The 17,375-nt window shown below is 37.9% G+C and overlaps 1 protein-coding gene across 1 annotated transcript; it reads right to left on the bottom strand.

The window, feature by feature from the left end:
- Positions 1-12,167: 12,167 nt before the first annotated feature.
- Positions 12,168-16,275, bottom strand: LOC137618666 (uncharacterized). Its single transcript, XM_068348802.1, has 2 exons — positions 16,082-16,275; positions 12,168-15,873 (listed from the first exon to the last, which is right to left on the bottom strand). Exon 2 carries the CDS (start codon positions 15,769-15,771, stop codon positions 12,385-12,387), a length of 3,387 nt encoding a protein of 1,128 aa, XP_068204903.1. The 5' UTR covers positions 15,772-15,873; positions 16,082-16,275; the 3' UTR covers positions 12,168-12,384.
- Positions 16,276-17,375: the final 1,100 nt, after the last annotated feature.

The raw sequence follows: 17,375 nt of genomic DNA on the forward strand, positions 1-17,375 counted from the left end.
GGAGTGTCCTTCTCCTAGAAGAGCTGCTTACCATAGCTAAAAGAGTCTCTTCTACCCATACCAAGAGGAAAGTAGCCACTGAACAATAATAGTGCAGTAGTTAACCGCTTGGGTGAAGAAGTATTGTTTGGTAATCTCACTGTTATCAGGTGTATGAGGACAGAGGAGAATCTGTAAAGAATAGGCCAGACTATTTGTTGTAGGTAAAAGGAAAGCGAACTGTAACCAAAGAGAAGGCACCAATGAAGTACTGTCTGGCCAGTCAAAGGGCCCCATAACTCTCTAACGATAGTATCCCAACGGGTGGCTGGTGCTACCCGTTACACAAATAAAGTTTTTTCAAGTTCTTCAGGAACTAAGGTTCCTGATCAACTTCACAAAATAAAGACTAGTCCTAAGAAGGACATTTCAGTGGCTATTTCTTAAAGGAAATATGTTAAAAGCCACCGTAAGCCTAACCAAAGCATTTCAGCAAAGAATTCTTAGCAAGGTCAGATTTTTTCTTTCAAGGTTCTTCTCATCCAGAGGGCGAGTGGAGAAAATCTTTGTTCATTTTCAGATTGCCTCAGTTGCCACTCCAGTGCTGAAGACCAAGTTGAAAGTGGTCACTTAGGTATGTAGAGGAGTGGCTCAAAAAGGTTGACAAGACATTTGGGCTCAGTTATCCAGGCATTTCAAAAGAATTACCAGGCCATATACCAAATCAGATACCCTATCCATGTCGGTCCTATTGGTCCCTCCCTGATTTACATGATCCTTCACAGATGCATCCCAGTTGGATTGGGGAGGGCTTTCAGAAGAGACCTATTGTTGTCAGGAAATGGTCCCCCCAGTTCACAGTATTTCACATAAATGTGTTGGAACTAATGGCGGCCTTCCTGACGTTGAAGCAACTAAATCCAAGAACTAATGCTCATATCTAGATTGTCATAGACTACTAGAGAGCAGTTTGTGTCCTCAGTAGGGGGAAGGGGGGAATCCTGCTTGAGAATTCTCAATGCAGTGACTTCCCATTATGAGGCTCCTTCAGGAGGGGAATTTGTGCTTCTCACCATTCCATATCTCTGGATCTTTCAGTGCAGTACGAATGCCTGTCCAGGCAAACAATTCTGTATACAGAATGGACCTAGGATAAAAGCTCTTTTCAAGATTCTAGAGTTGGTTCTGAATCTCCAAATAAAACTGTTTGCAACTAAAGAGAATCACACACTTCAACCAAACATAGCTCCGAATGTTGATTCCTAGGCAGTGGCAAGAGATACCTTGAATCTAGATTCGAACAGATGGTCGTCAATTTATATGTTTCCTCCATCGAGTTTGATTCCGAGGGCTTTGAATATTCTTCAGGTCTTTTCAGGGACAGTTGTGCTAGAAGCTTCACTTTGGCCAAACAGCCAATGGTATCTGCTGCTCCAGTGTCGTGAGACCAAGGTTACACCCAATTTGGTCTGCACAGCTGTATCAGAAAGTAGGGAGTGGGATTACCATTGCTTCATCTTTTCTGACCCAGTACCTTCGCACTTGGATTTTCTCTTTCATATATTTGGAAGGGAATTCTCAGCTCACATCATGAAATATTTGATGAGTTGCATGAGATCCTCATCCACAAGACAATTTCAATCAGTGTGTAAAGCATGAAATGCCTTTCTGAGGAATAGGTCACCTTGTTAGATAACCATGGACTTCTTGGTTTCCTTTTTGGTCCACCTCTTTGATGATATGAAGATTACACCATCAATAATTTTATCATACAAATCTGCATTGACAGAAACTCTCAAGAGGGCTTTTGGCATGGATTCAGACCCAGACATGATTCATAAGATTACCCAGTTTTTTATTTACACAGACAGTCTCCACCAATATCTGCAGTACCTTGGTCTCTGAATAGGATGCTTGAGATTTTTGGGAAATTTAGATAATTCCTTCATACCACTTACAAAATTATTACAAACAGCTATATTTTTATAGCTTCTCAGCAACAAGGGTTAGTGAGCTTGGAGTGTTTCAAAGAGGTCAAGATTGGGTCATCTCTTAATCTTGATCCCGGGTCTCCTGTTTTTATTCAAAAGCAAAAAGGCCTCCTCAGTGACGGGACTTGCAATTATAACTGCAGAGATCCACACCTTCAGAAGGTAGTTTGTTCCAAAATACTAAGACCAACAAATTCCTATAACAGGGGCCCATATTCTAATGACTTCCCTTTTAAAAAAGCTGATCATCTCTCCATCCCTAAAACCCTAAATGTGAGAAAAATTGCTTTTGCACTAACATTCTTTGCTAATACTGTAAGTAATTTTACTGCATCCGGAGCTTTACGGGTTGGTGGGGGCATAGATCATTCATTAAACACTACCTGAAACAAATCCAAACAGTACAACATTCATCAAAATCTGGAAGGGGGAAGGACCATATTATCCAGGTCCTTCAACACAAGCATGGTGACAGGCATCCAGTATTTCTCCAGAGTTATCCCACGTCAGGTAAGAGTCAGACTCAGTTATATCTCTGATATTAGTCCTTAGAGACCACACGACACACTAACACCTCAAAAAGTGGTTTTGAAGAAGGAAAAACTTATTTTGGGGAACATGCTGTGTGGTCTCCAAAAGGGGAGAGGGAAAATTTTATTCTCATTTTGAGTTGGAATATGGCAGCTGGCAGCAATTTGGTGTGCAGGTAACATCATCTCCAGCTGTATTCGTGGTTCTTGGTGATGACGTTTCACCAAAAGCCAAACAATTTCAACACTGGAAGTGCTGTGTCGAGTTTAATAGTGCCTGGGCTTAATGGTCTCCCTTATACACATTGAGTCAGGACTTTGCCCGTTGATATACTGGCCCTATAGCAGGGGAGACAATATTTCTTTGGTAATTGTCGCACTGGATTCCCTGTTCTAGACTTTTACTAGAAAGTCCTTGGATCTCTCTAAAGATAGGGTTTCCCTTCGTCAAAATGACTTTGCATAGATCTTTAAACAATGCCTAAGTGTACTGCACTGTTTAAGGTGTTCTGATGTGCCTTATGAATAGTGATATTTTGTTTTTAGTTTCGGCGATTTCCATTTGTAAATACAGTAAATCAAAATATATTAATAATCTCTACCCTACAATTAGCACCATAATCAGCTTCACAGAATAAAAAAATCAAATTACAGTAAGAGAAAAGGGAAGAGATTATGGCCCCAATCAGTCAGAATGCAATCTTCCAGGGGTAAATTTTGAGATTCCTTAAAACTTAAAATAAGTTAACCCTCAATCTTTCTCATCTTTTGTTAGTTTAGGATTTTTGCCTAATCGAATTTGACTGTTGAAACGGAAATTAATAGCTACTGGCAAGTTCATATTCTAAAGTGAGGATGGAAATTTTACACCAATCAAACGTACATAGCTTGATTTGATTTCAAACTTCTATGACATATTTGTGGAATTGAATGTCTTGATGTGGACAAGGGAGTGAGAGATTAGTGGATATGGAAAGCGAAGAAGTAAGAAACTGACTGAATGGTAAAATCTTGAAAACAAAACTCAAAAGGAGAGATATCAGGTATATGAGTTGGTTGTCTATAAGGTCGTTTGTTTTTATTATATCATTTACAGAGTTATATTGTTTAGTCATTTGTCCTGATTATAGTGAGGGAAGTATTTGCTTACTAATATTGTATGGTCATTTATCCTAATTATGATGATGAAAGCATTTGCTTAATTATATTGTATGGTCAATTGTTATGATTATAATGATGGAACTGTTTGCTCATTTATATTGTATGGTCATTTGCTCTGAATTTAGTGATGGAATTGTTTTCTTAATTATATTGTTTGGTCATTTGCCCTGATTATAATGATGTAATTGTGTACTTATTTACATTGTATGGGCATTTGTCCTGATTATAGTGATGGAAAAGCTTCCTTGTTTTTATTTTTTGACCATTTGTCCTGATTGTAATGATAAAAGCGTTTGCTTATTTATATTATTTGGTCATTTGTTGTTATTGTAGCGATGAAAATGTTTGCTTATTTTTATTGTATGGTCATTTCTTTTGATTGTAGTGATGGAAGTGTTTGTTTATTTATATTGAATGGTCACTTGTCCTGATTATAGTGATGGGAGTGTTTGCTTATTTATATCGTATCGTCATTTATTCTGATTATAGTGATGGGAGTGTTTGCTTATTTATATCGTATGGTCATTTGTCCTGATTATAGTGATGGGAGTGTTTGCTTATTTATATCGTATGGTCATTTGTCCTGATTATAGTGATGGGAGTGTTTGCTTATTTATATCGTATGGTCATTTGTCCTGATTATAGTGATGGGAGTGTTTGCTTATTTATATCGTATGGTCATTTATTCTGATTACAGTGATGGGAGTGTTTGCTTATTTATATTGTATGGTCATTTGTCCTGATTATAGTGATGGGAGTGTTTGCTTATTTATATCATATGGTCATTTATTCTGATTATAGTGATGGGAGTGTTTGCTTCTTTATATCGTATGGTCATTTATTCTGATTATAGTGATGGGAGTGTTTGGTTATTTATATCGTATGGTCATTTGTCCTGATTATAGTGATGGGAGTGTTTGCTTATTTATATTGTATGGTCATTTGTCCTGATTATAGTGATAAAGGTGTTTGTTTACTTATATTGTATGGTCATTTGTTCTGATTATAGTGAATGAAATGTTTGTTTATTTATATTGTATGGTCATTTATTCTGATCATAGTGATGGGAGTGTTTGCTTATTTATATCGTATGGTCATTTATCCTGATTATAGTGATGGGAGTGTTTGCCTATTTATATTGTATGGTCATTTGTCCTGATTATAGTGATAGAAGTGTTTGTTTATTTATATTGTATGGTCATTCGTCCTGATTATAGTGATGGGAGTGTTTGCTAATTTATATTGTATGGTCATTTGTCCTTATGATAGTGATGGAAGTGTTTGTTTATTTATATTGTACGGTCATTTGTCCTGATTATAGTGATAGAAGTGTTTGTTTATTTATATTGTATGGTCATCTGTCCTGATTATAGTGATAGAAGTGTTTGTTTATTTATATTGTATGGTCATTTCTCCTGATTATAGTGATGGAAGTGTTTGTTTATCTATATTGTACGGTCATTTGTCCTGATTATAGTGATGGAAGTGTTTGTTTATCTATATTGTATGGTCATTTGTCCTGATTATAGTGATGGGAGTGTTTGTTTATTTATATTATATGGTCATTTGTCCTGATTATAGTGATGGGAGTGTTTGCTTATATATATTGTATGGTCATTTATTCTGATTATAGTGATGGGAGTGTTTGCTTATTTATATTGTATGGTCATTTATTCTGATTATAGTGATGGGAGTGTTTGTTTATTTATATCGTATGGTCATTTATCCTTATTATAGTGATGGGAGTGTTTGCTTATTAATATTGTTTGGTCATTTGTCCTGATTATAGTGATGGAAGTGTTTGTTTATTTATATTGTATGGTCATCTGTCCTGATTATAGTGATAAAAGTGTTTGCTTATTTATATTGCATGGTCATTTGTCCTGATTATAGTGATGGGAGTGTTTGGTTATTTATATTGTATGGTCATTTGTCCTGATTATAGTGAGGGGAGTGTTTGGTTATTTATATTGTATGGTCATTTGTCCTGATTATAGTGATGGGAGTGTTTGCTTATTTATATTTTATGGTCATTTGTCCTGATTATTGTGATAGAAGTGTTTGCTTATTTATATTGCATGGTCATTTGTCCTGATTATAGTGAAAGAGGTGTTTGTTTATTTATATTGTATGGTCATTTGTCCTGATTATAGTGATGGAAGTGTTTGTTTATTTATATTGTATGGTCACTTGTCCTGATTATAGTGATGGGAGTGTTTGCTTATTTATATTGTATGGTCATTTCTCCTGATTATAGTGATGGAAGTGTTTTTTTATCTATATTGTATGGTCATTTGTCCTTATTATAGTGATGGAAGTGTTTGTTTATTTATATTGTATGGTCATTTGTCCTGATTATAGTGATAGAAGTGTTTGTTTATTTATATTGTATGGTCATCTGTCCTGATTATAGTGATGGAAGTTTTTGTTTATCTATATTGTATGGTTATTTGTCCTGATTATATTGATGGGTGTTTGTTTAATTATATTGTATGGTCATTCGTCCTGATTATAGTGATGGGAGTGTTTGCTAATTTATATTGTATGGTCATTTGTCCTTATGATAGTGATGGAAGTGTTTGTTTATTTATATTGTACGGTCATTTGTCCTGATTATAGTGATAGAAGTGTTTGCTTATTTATATTGTATGGTCATTTCTCCTGATTATAGTGATAGAAGTGTTTTTTTATCTATATTGTATGGTCATTTGTCCTTATTATAGTGATAGAAGTGTTTGTTTATTTATATTGTATGGTCATTTGTCCTGATTATAGTGATGGAAGTGTTTGTTTATCTATATTGTATGGTCATTTGTCCTGATTTTAGTGATAGAAGTGTTTGTTTATTTATATTGTATGGTCATTTGTCCTGATTATAGTGATGGAAGTTTTTGTTTATCTATATTGTATGGTTATTTGTCCTGATTATATTGATGGGTGTTTATTTAATTATATTGTATGGTCATTTGTCCTGATTATAGTGATGGGAGTGTTTGCTTATTCATATTGTATGGTCATTTATCCTGATTATAGTGATGGGAGTGTATGTTTATCTATATTGTATGGTCATTTATCCTGATTATAGTGATGGAAGTGTTTGTTTATCTATATTGTATGGTTATTTGTCCTGATTATAGTGATGGGAGTGTTTGCTTATTTATATCGTATGGTCATTTATCCTGATTATAGTGATGGGAGTGTTTGCTTATTTATATCGTATGGTCATTTATGCTGATTATAGTGATGGGAGTGTTTGCTTATTTATATCGTATGGTCATTTATTCTGGTTATAGCGATGGGAGTGTTTGCTTATTTATATCGTATGGTCATTTATCCTGATTATAGTGATGGGAGTGTTTGCTTATTTATATTGTATGGTCACTTGTCCTGATTATAGTGATGGGAGTGTTTGCTTATTTATATCATATGGTCATTTATCCTGATTATAGTGATGGGAGTGTTTGTTTATTTATATTGTATGGTCATTTGTCCTGATTATAGTGATGGGAGTGTTTGCTTATTTATATCGTATGGTCATTTATCCTGATTATAGTGATGGGAGTGTTTGCTTATTTATATCATATGGCCATTTGTCCTTATTATAGTGATGGAAGTGTTTGTTTATTTACATTGTATGGTCATTTGTCCTGATTATAGTGATGGGAGTGTTTGCTTATTTATATTGTATGGTCATTTGTCCTTATTATAGTGATGGAAGTGTTTGTTTATATTGTATAGTCATCTGTCCTGATTATAGTGATAGAAGTGTTTGCTTATTTATATTGCATGGTCATTTGTCCTGATTATAGTGATGGGAGTGTTTGGTTATTTATATCGTATGGTCATTTGTCCTGATTATAGTGATGGGAGTGTTAGCTTATTTATATTGTATGGTCATTTGTCCTGATTATAGTGATGGGAGTGTTTGGTTATTTATATTGTATGGTCATTTGTCCTGATTATAGTGATAGAAGTGTTTGCTTATTTATATTGCATGGCCATTTGTCCTGATTATAGTGATGCTTGTCCTGATTATAGTGATGGGAATGTTTGCTTATTTATATCGTATGGTCACTTGTCCTGATTATAGTGATGGGAGTGTTTGCTTATTTATATCGTATGGTCATTTATTCTGATTATAGTGATAGGAATGTTTGGTTATTTATATTGTATGGTCATTTATCCTGATTATAGTGATGGGAGTGTTTGCTTATTTATATTGTATGGTCATTTGTCCTGATTATAGTGATGGGAGTGTTTTTTTATTTATATTGTATGGTCATTTGTCCTGATTATGGTGATGGGAGTGTTTGCTTATTTATATCGTATGGTCATTTATTCTGATTATAGTGATGGGAGTGTTTGCTTATTTATATCGTATGGTCATTTGTCCTGATTATAGTGATGGGAGTGTTTGCTTATTTATATCGTATGGTCATTTATTCTGATTATAGTGATGTAAGTGTTTGTTTATCTATATTGTTTGGCCATTTGTCCTGATTATAGTGCTGGAAGTGTTTGCTTATTTATATTGTTTGGTCATTTATCCTGATTATAGTGATGGGAGTGTTTGCTTATTTATATTGTACGGTCATTTGTCCTGATTATAGTGCTGGAAGTTTGCTTATTTATATTGTTTGGCCATTTGTCCTGATTATAGTGCTGGAAGTGTTTGCTTATTGATATTGTATGGCCATTTGTCCTGATTATAGTGATGGAAGTGTTTGCTTATTGATATTGTATGGTCATTTGTCCTTATTATAGTGCTGGAAGTGTTTGCCTATTTATATTGTTTGGCCATTTGTCCTGATTATAGTGATGGAATTGTTTGCTGATTTATATTGTATGGTCATTTGTCCTGATTATAGTGCTCGAAGTGGTTGTTTGTCTAGATTGTATGGTCATTTTATTATTAATATTATTACTCGCTAAGCTACAAGCCTAGTTTGAAAAGCAAGAAGCTGTAAGCCCAAGGGCTCCAACAGGGAAAAATAGCCCAGTGAGGAAAGGAAATAAATAAACGATATAAAAAGTAATGAACAATCAACATAAGATATTTTAAAAACAATCACAGCATTAAAATAGATATTTTCTATATAAACTATAAAAAGACTTATGTCAGCCTGTTTAACATAAAACTTTTGAAGTTCCACTGATTCAACTACCCAATTAGGAAGATCCTTCCACAACTTGGTCACAGCTGTAATAAAACTTCTAGAATACTGTGTAGCATTGAACCTCAAGATGCAGAAGGCCTGATTATTAGAATTAACTGCATGCCTAGTATTACAAATAGAATGGAACTCTCCGGGAAAATCTGAATGTAAAGGTTGGTCAGAATTATAAAAACTCTTATGCACCATGCATAGTGACCTAATTGAACGACAATGCCAGATAATAATATTTAGATCAGGAATAAGAAATTGAATAGACCGTAAGTTCCTATCAAACAAATTAAGTTGAGAATCAGCAGCTGAAGACCAGACAGGAGAACAATACTCAAAACATGGTAGAATGAAAGAATTAAAACACTTCATAATAGATTAATCACCAAAAATCTTGAAAGACTTTCAAAATAATGAGCCAATTTTTTGGGCAATTGAAGAAGACACAGACCCAATGTGTTTCTCAAAAGTAAATTTGCTGTCGAGAATAACGCCTAAAATTTAAAAGTTATACAGAGTTAAAGAAACATTATCAATGCTGAGATCCAGATGTTGAGGAGCCACTGTCTTTAACCTACTAAAAATCATACTTTGACTTTTGTTAGGATTCAACGTTATACCCCATAATTTGCACCATGCACTAATTTTAGCTAAATCTCTATTAGGGGATTCACCAACTCCAGATCTACATTCAGTAGATTGAATTGATGCAAAGAGAGTAGCACCATCAGCATATGCAACAAGCTTGTTTTCTAGGCCAAACCACATGTAATGTGTATATAGTATGAAAAGCAATGGGCCAAGAACACTACCCTGAGGTACACCAGACATCACATTATTATACTCACTATGGTGCCCATCAACAACTTTTTGAGATCAATTACTCAAAAATTCAATAATAATGCTATGAAACAATCCTTCCACTTCCAACTGTTTGAGCTTGAAAACAAGGGCCTCATGATTAACATGGTCAAATGCAGCACTAAAATCAAGGCCAATCATACGAACTTCCTAACCACAATCAAGGGGTTTCTGTAGAGTATTGGAGATTGTAAGAAGGGCATCACATGCACCAAGGCCTTTATGAAAACCAAATTGCAAGATAGGGATTGGATGATTACCTTCAGCAAATCTATTAAGACGTTTTGCCAAAAGACGTTCAAAAACTTTAGATAACATAGGAGTTATGGAAATTGAAGTATGATTGTAATTAGGTCAAGGACAATGGCTCCTCAACATCCGGATCTCAGTATTGATAATGTTTCTTTAAATTTATATGACTCTTTTAAAATTTCAGGTGTGATTCTCAACAGCAAATTTACTTTTGAGAAACACATTAAGTCTGTCTTCTTCAATTGCAAAAAAAATTGGCTTATTGAGAAAGTCTTACAAGATTTTCGGTGACCAATCTATTTTGAAGAGCTGTTTTAATTCATTCTACCTTGTTTTGAGTATTGTTCTCCTGTCTGGTGTTCAACTGCTGATTCTCATCTTAATTTGTTGGACAGAAACTTACGGTCTATTAAATTTCTTATTACTGATCTATAAATAAGATTCACTTTTTGTTCATGAAATGTTTATTATCACTTGGAAGGCATCACATGACAATGATAATATCTGCAATGAAAGATAGCATGATGAGAAATAAAATGGCATTTGCATCGGCAGTCAAAATAAATTCAATATGAAATTACACTGACACCTAATAGCATATATGGGTCAGTTAGTAAATTCACAGTATACACAGCTAGCTAATGAACCATTTGCTGCTAGCATATAATAGATAATAAAGTTTAGCTAAAGTCTATAGACAATAATACTGTACCATATACGCAGCGAGTAAATGAGCTGCCAAACTGAAACACTGTTTGCTTACATTCTCACAAATGAGCGCCAATGTATAGATGACGCAATACACATAAATGAAATAGGATCCTATAATGCACATAATGTATAGACGACACAATACACATAAATGAAATAGGATCCTATAATGCACATGAATGAAATAGGATCATATAATAATTATAACATGTACAATAGATATGAATAGACAATCCTCTACCTCTTCCCAAGTTTTTTTGGGTACTAATAAGAAAACTCAAAAACAAAACTGAACATGTTAGAGCAATATATGAAAACTACTTTATAAAAGCATATTAGCTGTGTGGCTATGGAGCATAGCTGAATGAAAAATATAATATCATTAAGATAAATAAAGGGTGGAAAAGTATTGGTCTGCAAAAACGAATCAATACGTATTACAATCATAGTCAGTCAAGTAGGCAGGCTTCTTGCACAGCCTCTGAGGACGATCTGGAAGGGCACTTGGGGGAGCTTGAAAGAAATTATCAGGAGAGGCATCAGGGTGTGCACCATGTAGTGCTGAGTCAGGTGCCTGTGGGTGGTGAACAGGTGTTATGGGAGATTGAGGACGTGGTGATGGGGGTGGTGTGGCATCTGTGGGAGATGTATGGCACTTCCAGTCGATCAGTAGAGTGCGGTTTTGTATCAGGTTCTGGTGGCGATGATGGGCGTTGACGTGATTTCTCGTGCTGGGGAATTGGGTATCCAATGGTTAATCGTGGTCGTCTTGGAATAGCAGGGATGTATTTCCTCAGAAATTGTCTGTTGCGAAGAGTAGCCCTTCCAGAGCCATCAACCCTGACAATGTACTGATCGAATTGACGCACTTCGGACACAACGCCTGTTTTGTCCCATTTTAATGGGTTCGGGCCTGTCTGGGTTTGGATGCGGACGTTGTCGCCAACTCTCAATGGCGGGGGCCGCTTAGTGTGCTCGGTCCAGTACTCGGCCATTCTCATATGGCGATTCCGGAGTGCTTCCTCGCGTTGTGCGAGGGTGCTTCTCCAAGTGGGATGGGGGTTGTATTTTCCTGGCAAGATGGGGATGAAATCCTTAATGGGCCTTCCGAAGATAAACATAGCTGGAGAAACTTTGGTTTCTTTGTCAGGGGTATTCCGGTATTGAAGGACGGCGCGCTGAAAGGCGTCGATGTTAAGGTCTCCTGTGGGCCCAGTGTTGTCGGTGAGGAGTCTTTTCGCTATTTTAAAGCCAACCTCTGCCCTACAATTAGAATGGGGAAAATAGGTTGAGGAAAGACGATGGTCGACCCCCCAAGCCTGAAGGAAATCTTGAGTGATTTTTGCAGAGAACTCTGGGCCACCATCAGAAGAAAGCTCATCAGCGATTCCATATGTTGCGAATATCCTCCGTAGACTGTTGATAAGCCCAGTGGCACCATCTGCTGCGCGTTCGATGACAGGCCAATTTGAATACCTGTCCACTACAACAAGGTACTGTTGTCCTTTGTAGTAGAAAAAATCGGCACAAATATGCTGAAATGGATAGGCAGGAGGGTTTTGTGGATGTGGGGGAAGGGCGGGTTGGGAAGGTGCAATGCGGTTACAGTGATAACAGTTCATACGTGTGTCTTGGAGATCTTTAGAGATGCCGGGCCAAAATACAGACGAATCTGCTCGTGCTGTCATCGAGGTGATTCCCTGGTGAGCCGCATGAAGGGCTTGGAGTACTTGTTTACGAAGGGTGGGGGGGGATCACAATTCTGTCTTTGTAGATGACTACACCGTCTACAGTATACAATTCGTGGCGGAACTTATGGTATTCGTGGAGATGCGGTGGTACGTCATTCTTAGCCTCGGGGATGCCATTTTCAATCAGTGAGATCAGATGTTGAAAGTCCGGGCAGCTGTTAGTTGCAGTTTGAACTTTGTCCCACGTCACTGAGCCGAGGGTTTGCAGGGATGTAACGTGTGCACACTGCAGGGCAGAGTCGATATCATCCTTTATTTCATCACTGCAGGAGTGCATGGATGCGATGTCGTCCTGCAAACGTAGTTTCATTGGAGGATCATTGCCTGTGGGATGTCGTGAGAGCGTGTCGGCTGCTTTGTGTTTTGTGCCAGGAACATGGACCATTTCGAAGCGGTATCGTAGTGTCTTTTCTTTTAAGTTTCGAAGGCGAGCGTTGGAGATGTCTTCAAAAGATCGATCACCAAAGATTTTAAGTAGGGGCTTGTGGTCCACTGCGATGAACAAGCTAGGGCATCCAAGGACGAAGAATCTGGTTTTGTTAAGGGCTTCCACTACAGCCAAGGCCTCTCCTTCAATGGGTGCATAACGAGACTCTGCTGGGTGTGTGAATCTACTCCCAATTAAGGTGGTTTTCCAGCCCGATTTGCAGCAAAATGGCCGGGTTGGTGTGCACAGGCAGTGTTTTTGGGTGAGCCAGAACCCAATGCCTGATTTGGACCAGTCGGTAGCAAGGCATGTTGGTTTTTCTTTATCGTAGATCTGAACGCCCCTCTTGATTTCGTCGATTATGTGATCTTTAGATTCCTCAAAAAGGGTGTCCATGTGTCTGTCCCAACAGAAAGGGTTGCCAGGGCGCAAAAAGTTACGAAACGGGGCCATGCGTTTGGTCATAGAGAAGGCATAAGAGACTTGATTGATGAGGCCAAACCAGGAGCGCACGTCGGTTATGTTTTTTGGTGTGGGGAAATCGCGTATTGCAGACAAATATTTCTCACATGGCCGGACGCAATCTGGTGTGATTTCAAACCCCGCAAACTGGACAGTGTTAGCTGAAAAAACAAACTTGTCAGGATTTAAAATGATACCATTATGACCACAAATATCTAACCATTGTACTGTCTGGAAGAAACTCTCCTCTATGTTGTTTGCCCAGAGCAACGTGTCATCGATGCACTTGGTTTTGTTCGGGATATGACCGACCAGTTCGTCGTATCGTCTGGAATAGCCGTCACCAGAAGCTATGTATCCTTGTGGGGCCGTGCAATACCTGTAGCGGCCCCATGGTGTGATAAATGTTGTTAGGTGACGGTCTTCGGGCCGTAGCGGTACGCTGTGGTATCCATTCCAGGCATCTAAGACGGTTTTACGTTTACCTGCTGGCACTGCACGAGCTTGATGGAAAGGGGATGGTGTGTGGTGTGTTTCGCGAGTGGCATGGAGGTTGAGGGCTTGCAGATCTACTGTGCGACGTGGTTTACCATTCTTCTTGGCGCAAACTACCATACGGCTCATCCATGTGACAGGCTCGCCTATGGGAACCTGTTCGAGGACTCCTAGGTTCACATCCTGGTCCAGTCCTTGTTTTACCTCATCCTGCCAGTGAAGGGGAACGGGTATAGGGGTATGTACCGCTACTGGTTCAGCATGTGGATCAATCATTAATTTTAACGGGGGTCCTGACATCATGGGTAGCTTTTGGTGTTCACATGTATTAAAAGTGCTGGATGCGTAGTGCTCTAGGAGGAACTTCTGCAACTTCTCTCTATTAGCCTCCGTTGCAGCGAATGGTAACTTTTGGGGTGGTGGTGGGGGGAGTTGTCTCTGGGGGCACGAGCATTCCTCTGTCTGAATATTAGTCGATGATGTTTCCTGTGTCGCTTCGCCAATGCAGGGGAAAGTAGAAGAGATTATACCTAAGGCGATGCAGCCCTCTTTGCTCAAGTAAATCTTGTCAGAGTTGTCGGTGACATAGGTGATTTGTCTGGTTTCAACCAATTTACCCCTGTTGTTGGTACCTGTAAAGCGAAGAATAACGGCTCCTAGAATATTTATGCCTTTACTGTTGGCAGCTTTCATAGAGATATTAACTGGAATCAGATCAGAATGCTTGATGTGAAGTTTATTCAGAGCATGGATACCTGCCAGACAACTCTGACAGCCTGTGTCTGCCATTACTCGAGCCACTGCTGCTTTCGGTGGGGCGTGAAGTTTGAAGCCGAAGTGGGAATAGTCTTCTGTGGAAGTGGATATTTTGAGGTTAATGAATGGTTGGGGCCCAGAGGGCCTTTTAATCCATGATTTTGACATAGCGTCATACTGATTGTGATCAAGTGTAATGGACGAGTTGTTATATGTGGTGACAGAACAAAGTTCATTAAACACAGCATTATCTTCAGGTTGGATTGCAGCATGTGATTGTATTCCACTTGCCTGAGGTGATTTCTTCCTGCAAACTGAAGCAAAATGGTGTAATTTATTGCAAGAAAGGCATGTTTTATCAAATGCAGGGCATTCTGATTTTCTGAGACTTGCAGGGGCTTTTCTTCCATGCCCTGTTTTACCACAATAAGAGCAACTCACATCAGAAGCAGGTTTATTTAAGTCATGTTTCACAATCCTGGTTCGGTTAAATTTTTTGTACGAACTTGAGGCATCGGTGCTTGGGGATTCCGTGAATAAAGACGCTGAGCATTTACCGGCTTCTTTTCTTTCTACAAATCTAAAAACTTCTTCTAGTGTCATGTTTTGATTTGTGTTACCCAACAGGTCAAGTTGTATCTCCTGGTCTTCAATGCCTCTGATAAGGATATCCTGAATAATTGGCTCGGTATAATTCACTTCACTATCGCAGGAAGGGCAATCTAGGAGGAATTTACATATACCAGCTTGCCCCCTTAATCTGGCTCCAAATGCTCGGATGGGTTCGTCTCTGTCTTGCCTCATATTATGGAGTGTGACCCGTGCCACCATTACATTTTCTTCACGTACGGCTAGGGCTCGAATGGCAGCAATGACTTCGGCAATAGGTTTTGCGAGGAGGCTGCCTCCAGCAGCTCTAGTTACATCTTTACGCAATTGATCTTCACAACACTCTAGCAGCTGAACAACAGCTTCTTGCCCGTTAATGGCTGTGGCATTTACATATTCATCCCACCTTATTAAAAAATATGACCATTCCTCAGTGGTTCCTGCGGCAGTGATGGTAGGCCTCTTAACCTTTTCCACTTGTGCATGTTGCGCTGCAGCACCTGGTCGAGCAGCAGCTGTGTGGTTTATGCAATGGGCGGTCAGTAGGGCAGCAACAATGGCGTCAGACAGGTCGGGGGTCACATAATTGCAATTGTCGATGGGGCATTGTACAGCAGGCATTGTAATGTAGCAAGATCACTGATATTATCATAAATAAGATTCACTTTTTGTTCATGAAATGTTTATTATCACTTGGAAGGCATCACATGACAATGATAATATCTGCAATGAAAGATAGCATGATGAGAAATAAAATGGCATTTGCATCGGCAGTCAAAATAAATTCAATATGAAATTACACTGACACCTAACAGCATATATGGGTCAGTTAGTAAATTCACAGTATACACAGCTAGCTAATGAACCATTTGCTGCTAGCATATAATAGATAATAAAGTTTAGCTAAAGTCTATAGACAATAATACTGTACCATATACGCAGCGAGTAAATGAGCTGCCAAACTGAAACACTGTTTGCTTACATTCTCACAAATGAGCGCCAATGTATAGATGACGCAATACACATAAATGAAATAGGATCCTATAATGCACATAATGTATAGACGACACAATACACATAAATGAAATAGGATCCTATAATGCACATGAATGAAATAGGATCATATAATAATTATAACATGTACAATAGATATGAATAGACAATCCTCTAATCTAAATATTAATCTTTGGCATCGTCGTTCTATTAGTTCATTATGCATACTGTATAAGATAACTCTGACCATCCTTTATATTCAGATCTCCCTGGACAATTCTATCCTGTTCGTAATATTAGGCAGGCAGTTAATTCTAATAGCCAGGCCTTCTCCATCATGAGGTTCAATACTACACAGTATTCTAGAAGTTTTATTCCAGCTGTTACCAAGATGTGGAATGATCTTCCTAATCCGGTAGTTGAATCAGTAGAACTTCAAAAGTTCAAAGTTGGAGCAAATGTTTTTATGTTGCCCAGGCTGACATGAGTCATTTTATAGTTTATATATGACATATCTGTTTTTGACAGTTAATAATTTATATAGGACATATCTGTTTTGACACTTACTGTTTTTAGAATGATATATTGTTAATTTATTCTCATCATTTATTTATTTGCTTATTTCCTTTCCTCACTGGGATATTTTTCCCTGTTGGAGCCCTTGGGCTTATAGCATCTTGCTTTTCCAACTAGGGTTGTAGGTTGGCTAGTAATAATAATAATAATAATAATAATAATAATAATAATAATAATAATAATAATAATAATAATAATTGGGCGGTAATTTTTTGGAATTAAGCTACCACAAACACATTTACATAGAGGAGTAACATTACCAATTCTCCAACAAGTGCTAAAAGCTTCTCTTCTTGCCAACTTACACAAAATAACAGATAACTTTGGAGCTAAGAAATCTGCAGTCTTCATAAAAACCATAGGAAAAGACCATTTGGGTCTACAGGTCCATAAGCATCAAGGTCCATTAAGAGAGCTATAATTTCACGAGATTGAAAAGCTAAACTAGTTAGTTTAGCCTCAGAAAAACAGGAATGAGGAAGTTTGAGTTTTTCATTACTCTGCTTACTGACAATCATATCAGTTAAAAGGGTTGCCTTTTCCTTTGTACAGTGAGTGACAGAGCCACCTGGTTTAAGTAAAGGAGGAACTGTTACATCTACACCAAAGAGTGCAGATTTACGGGAAGTCCACCACTTATGCTCCTTGGTTGTACC

This window comes from Palaemon carinicauda, chromosome 25, assembly GCF_036898095.1.
Source record: "Palaemon carinicauda isolate YSFRI2023 chromosome 25, ASM3689809v2, whole genome shotgun sequence".
NCBI lineage: Eukaryota > Metazoa > Arthropoda > Malacostraca > Decapoda > Palaemonidae > Palaemon > Palaemon carinicauda.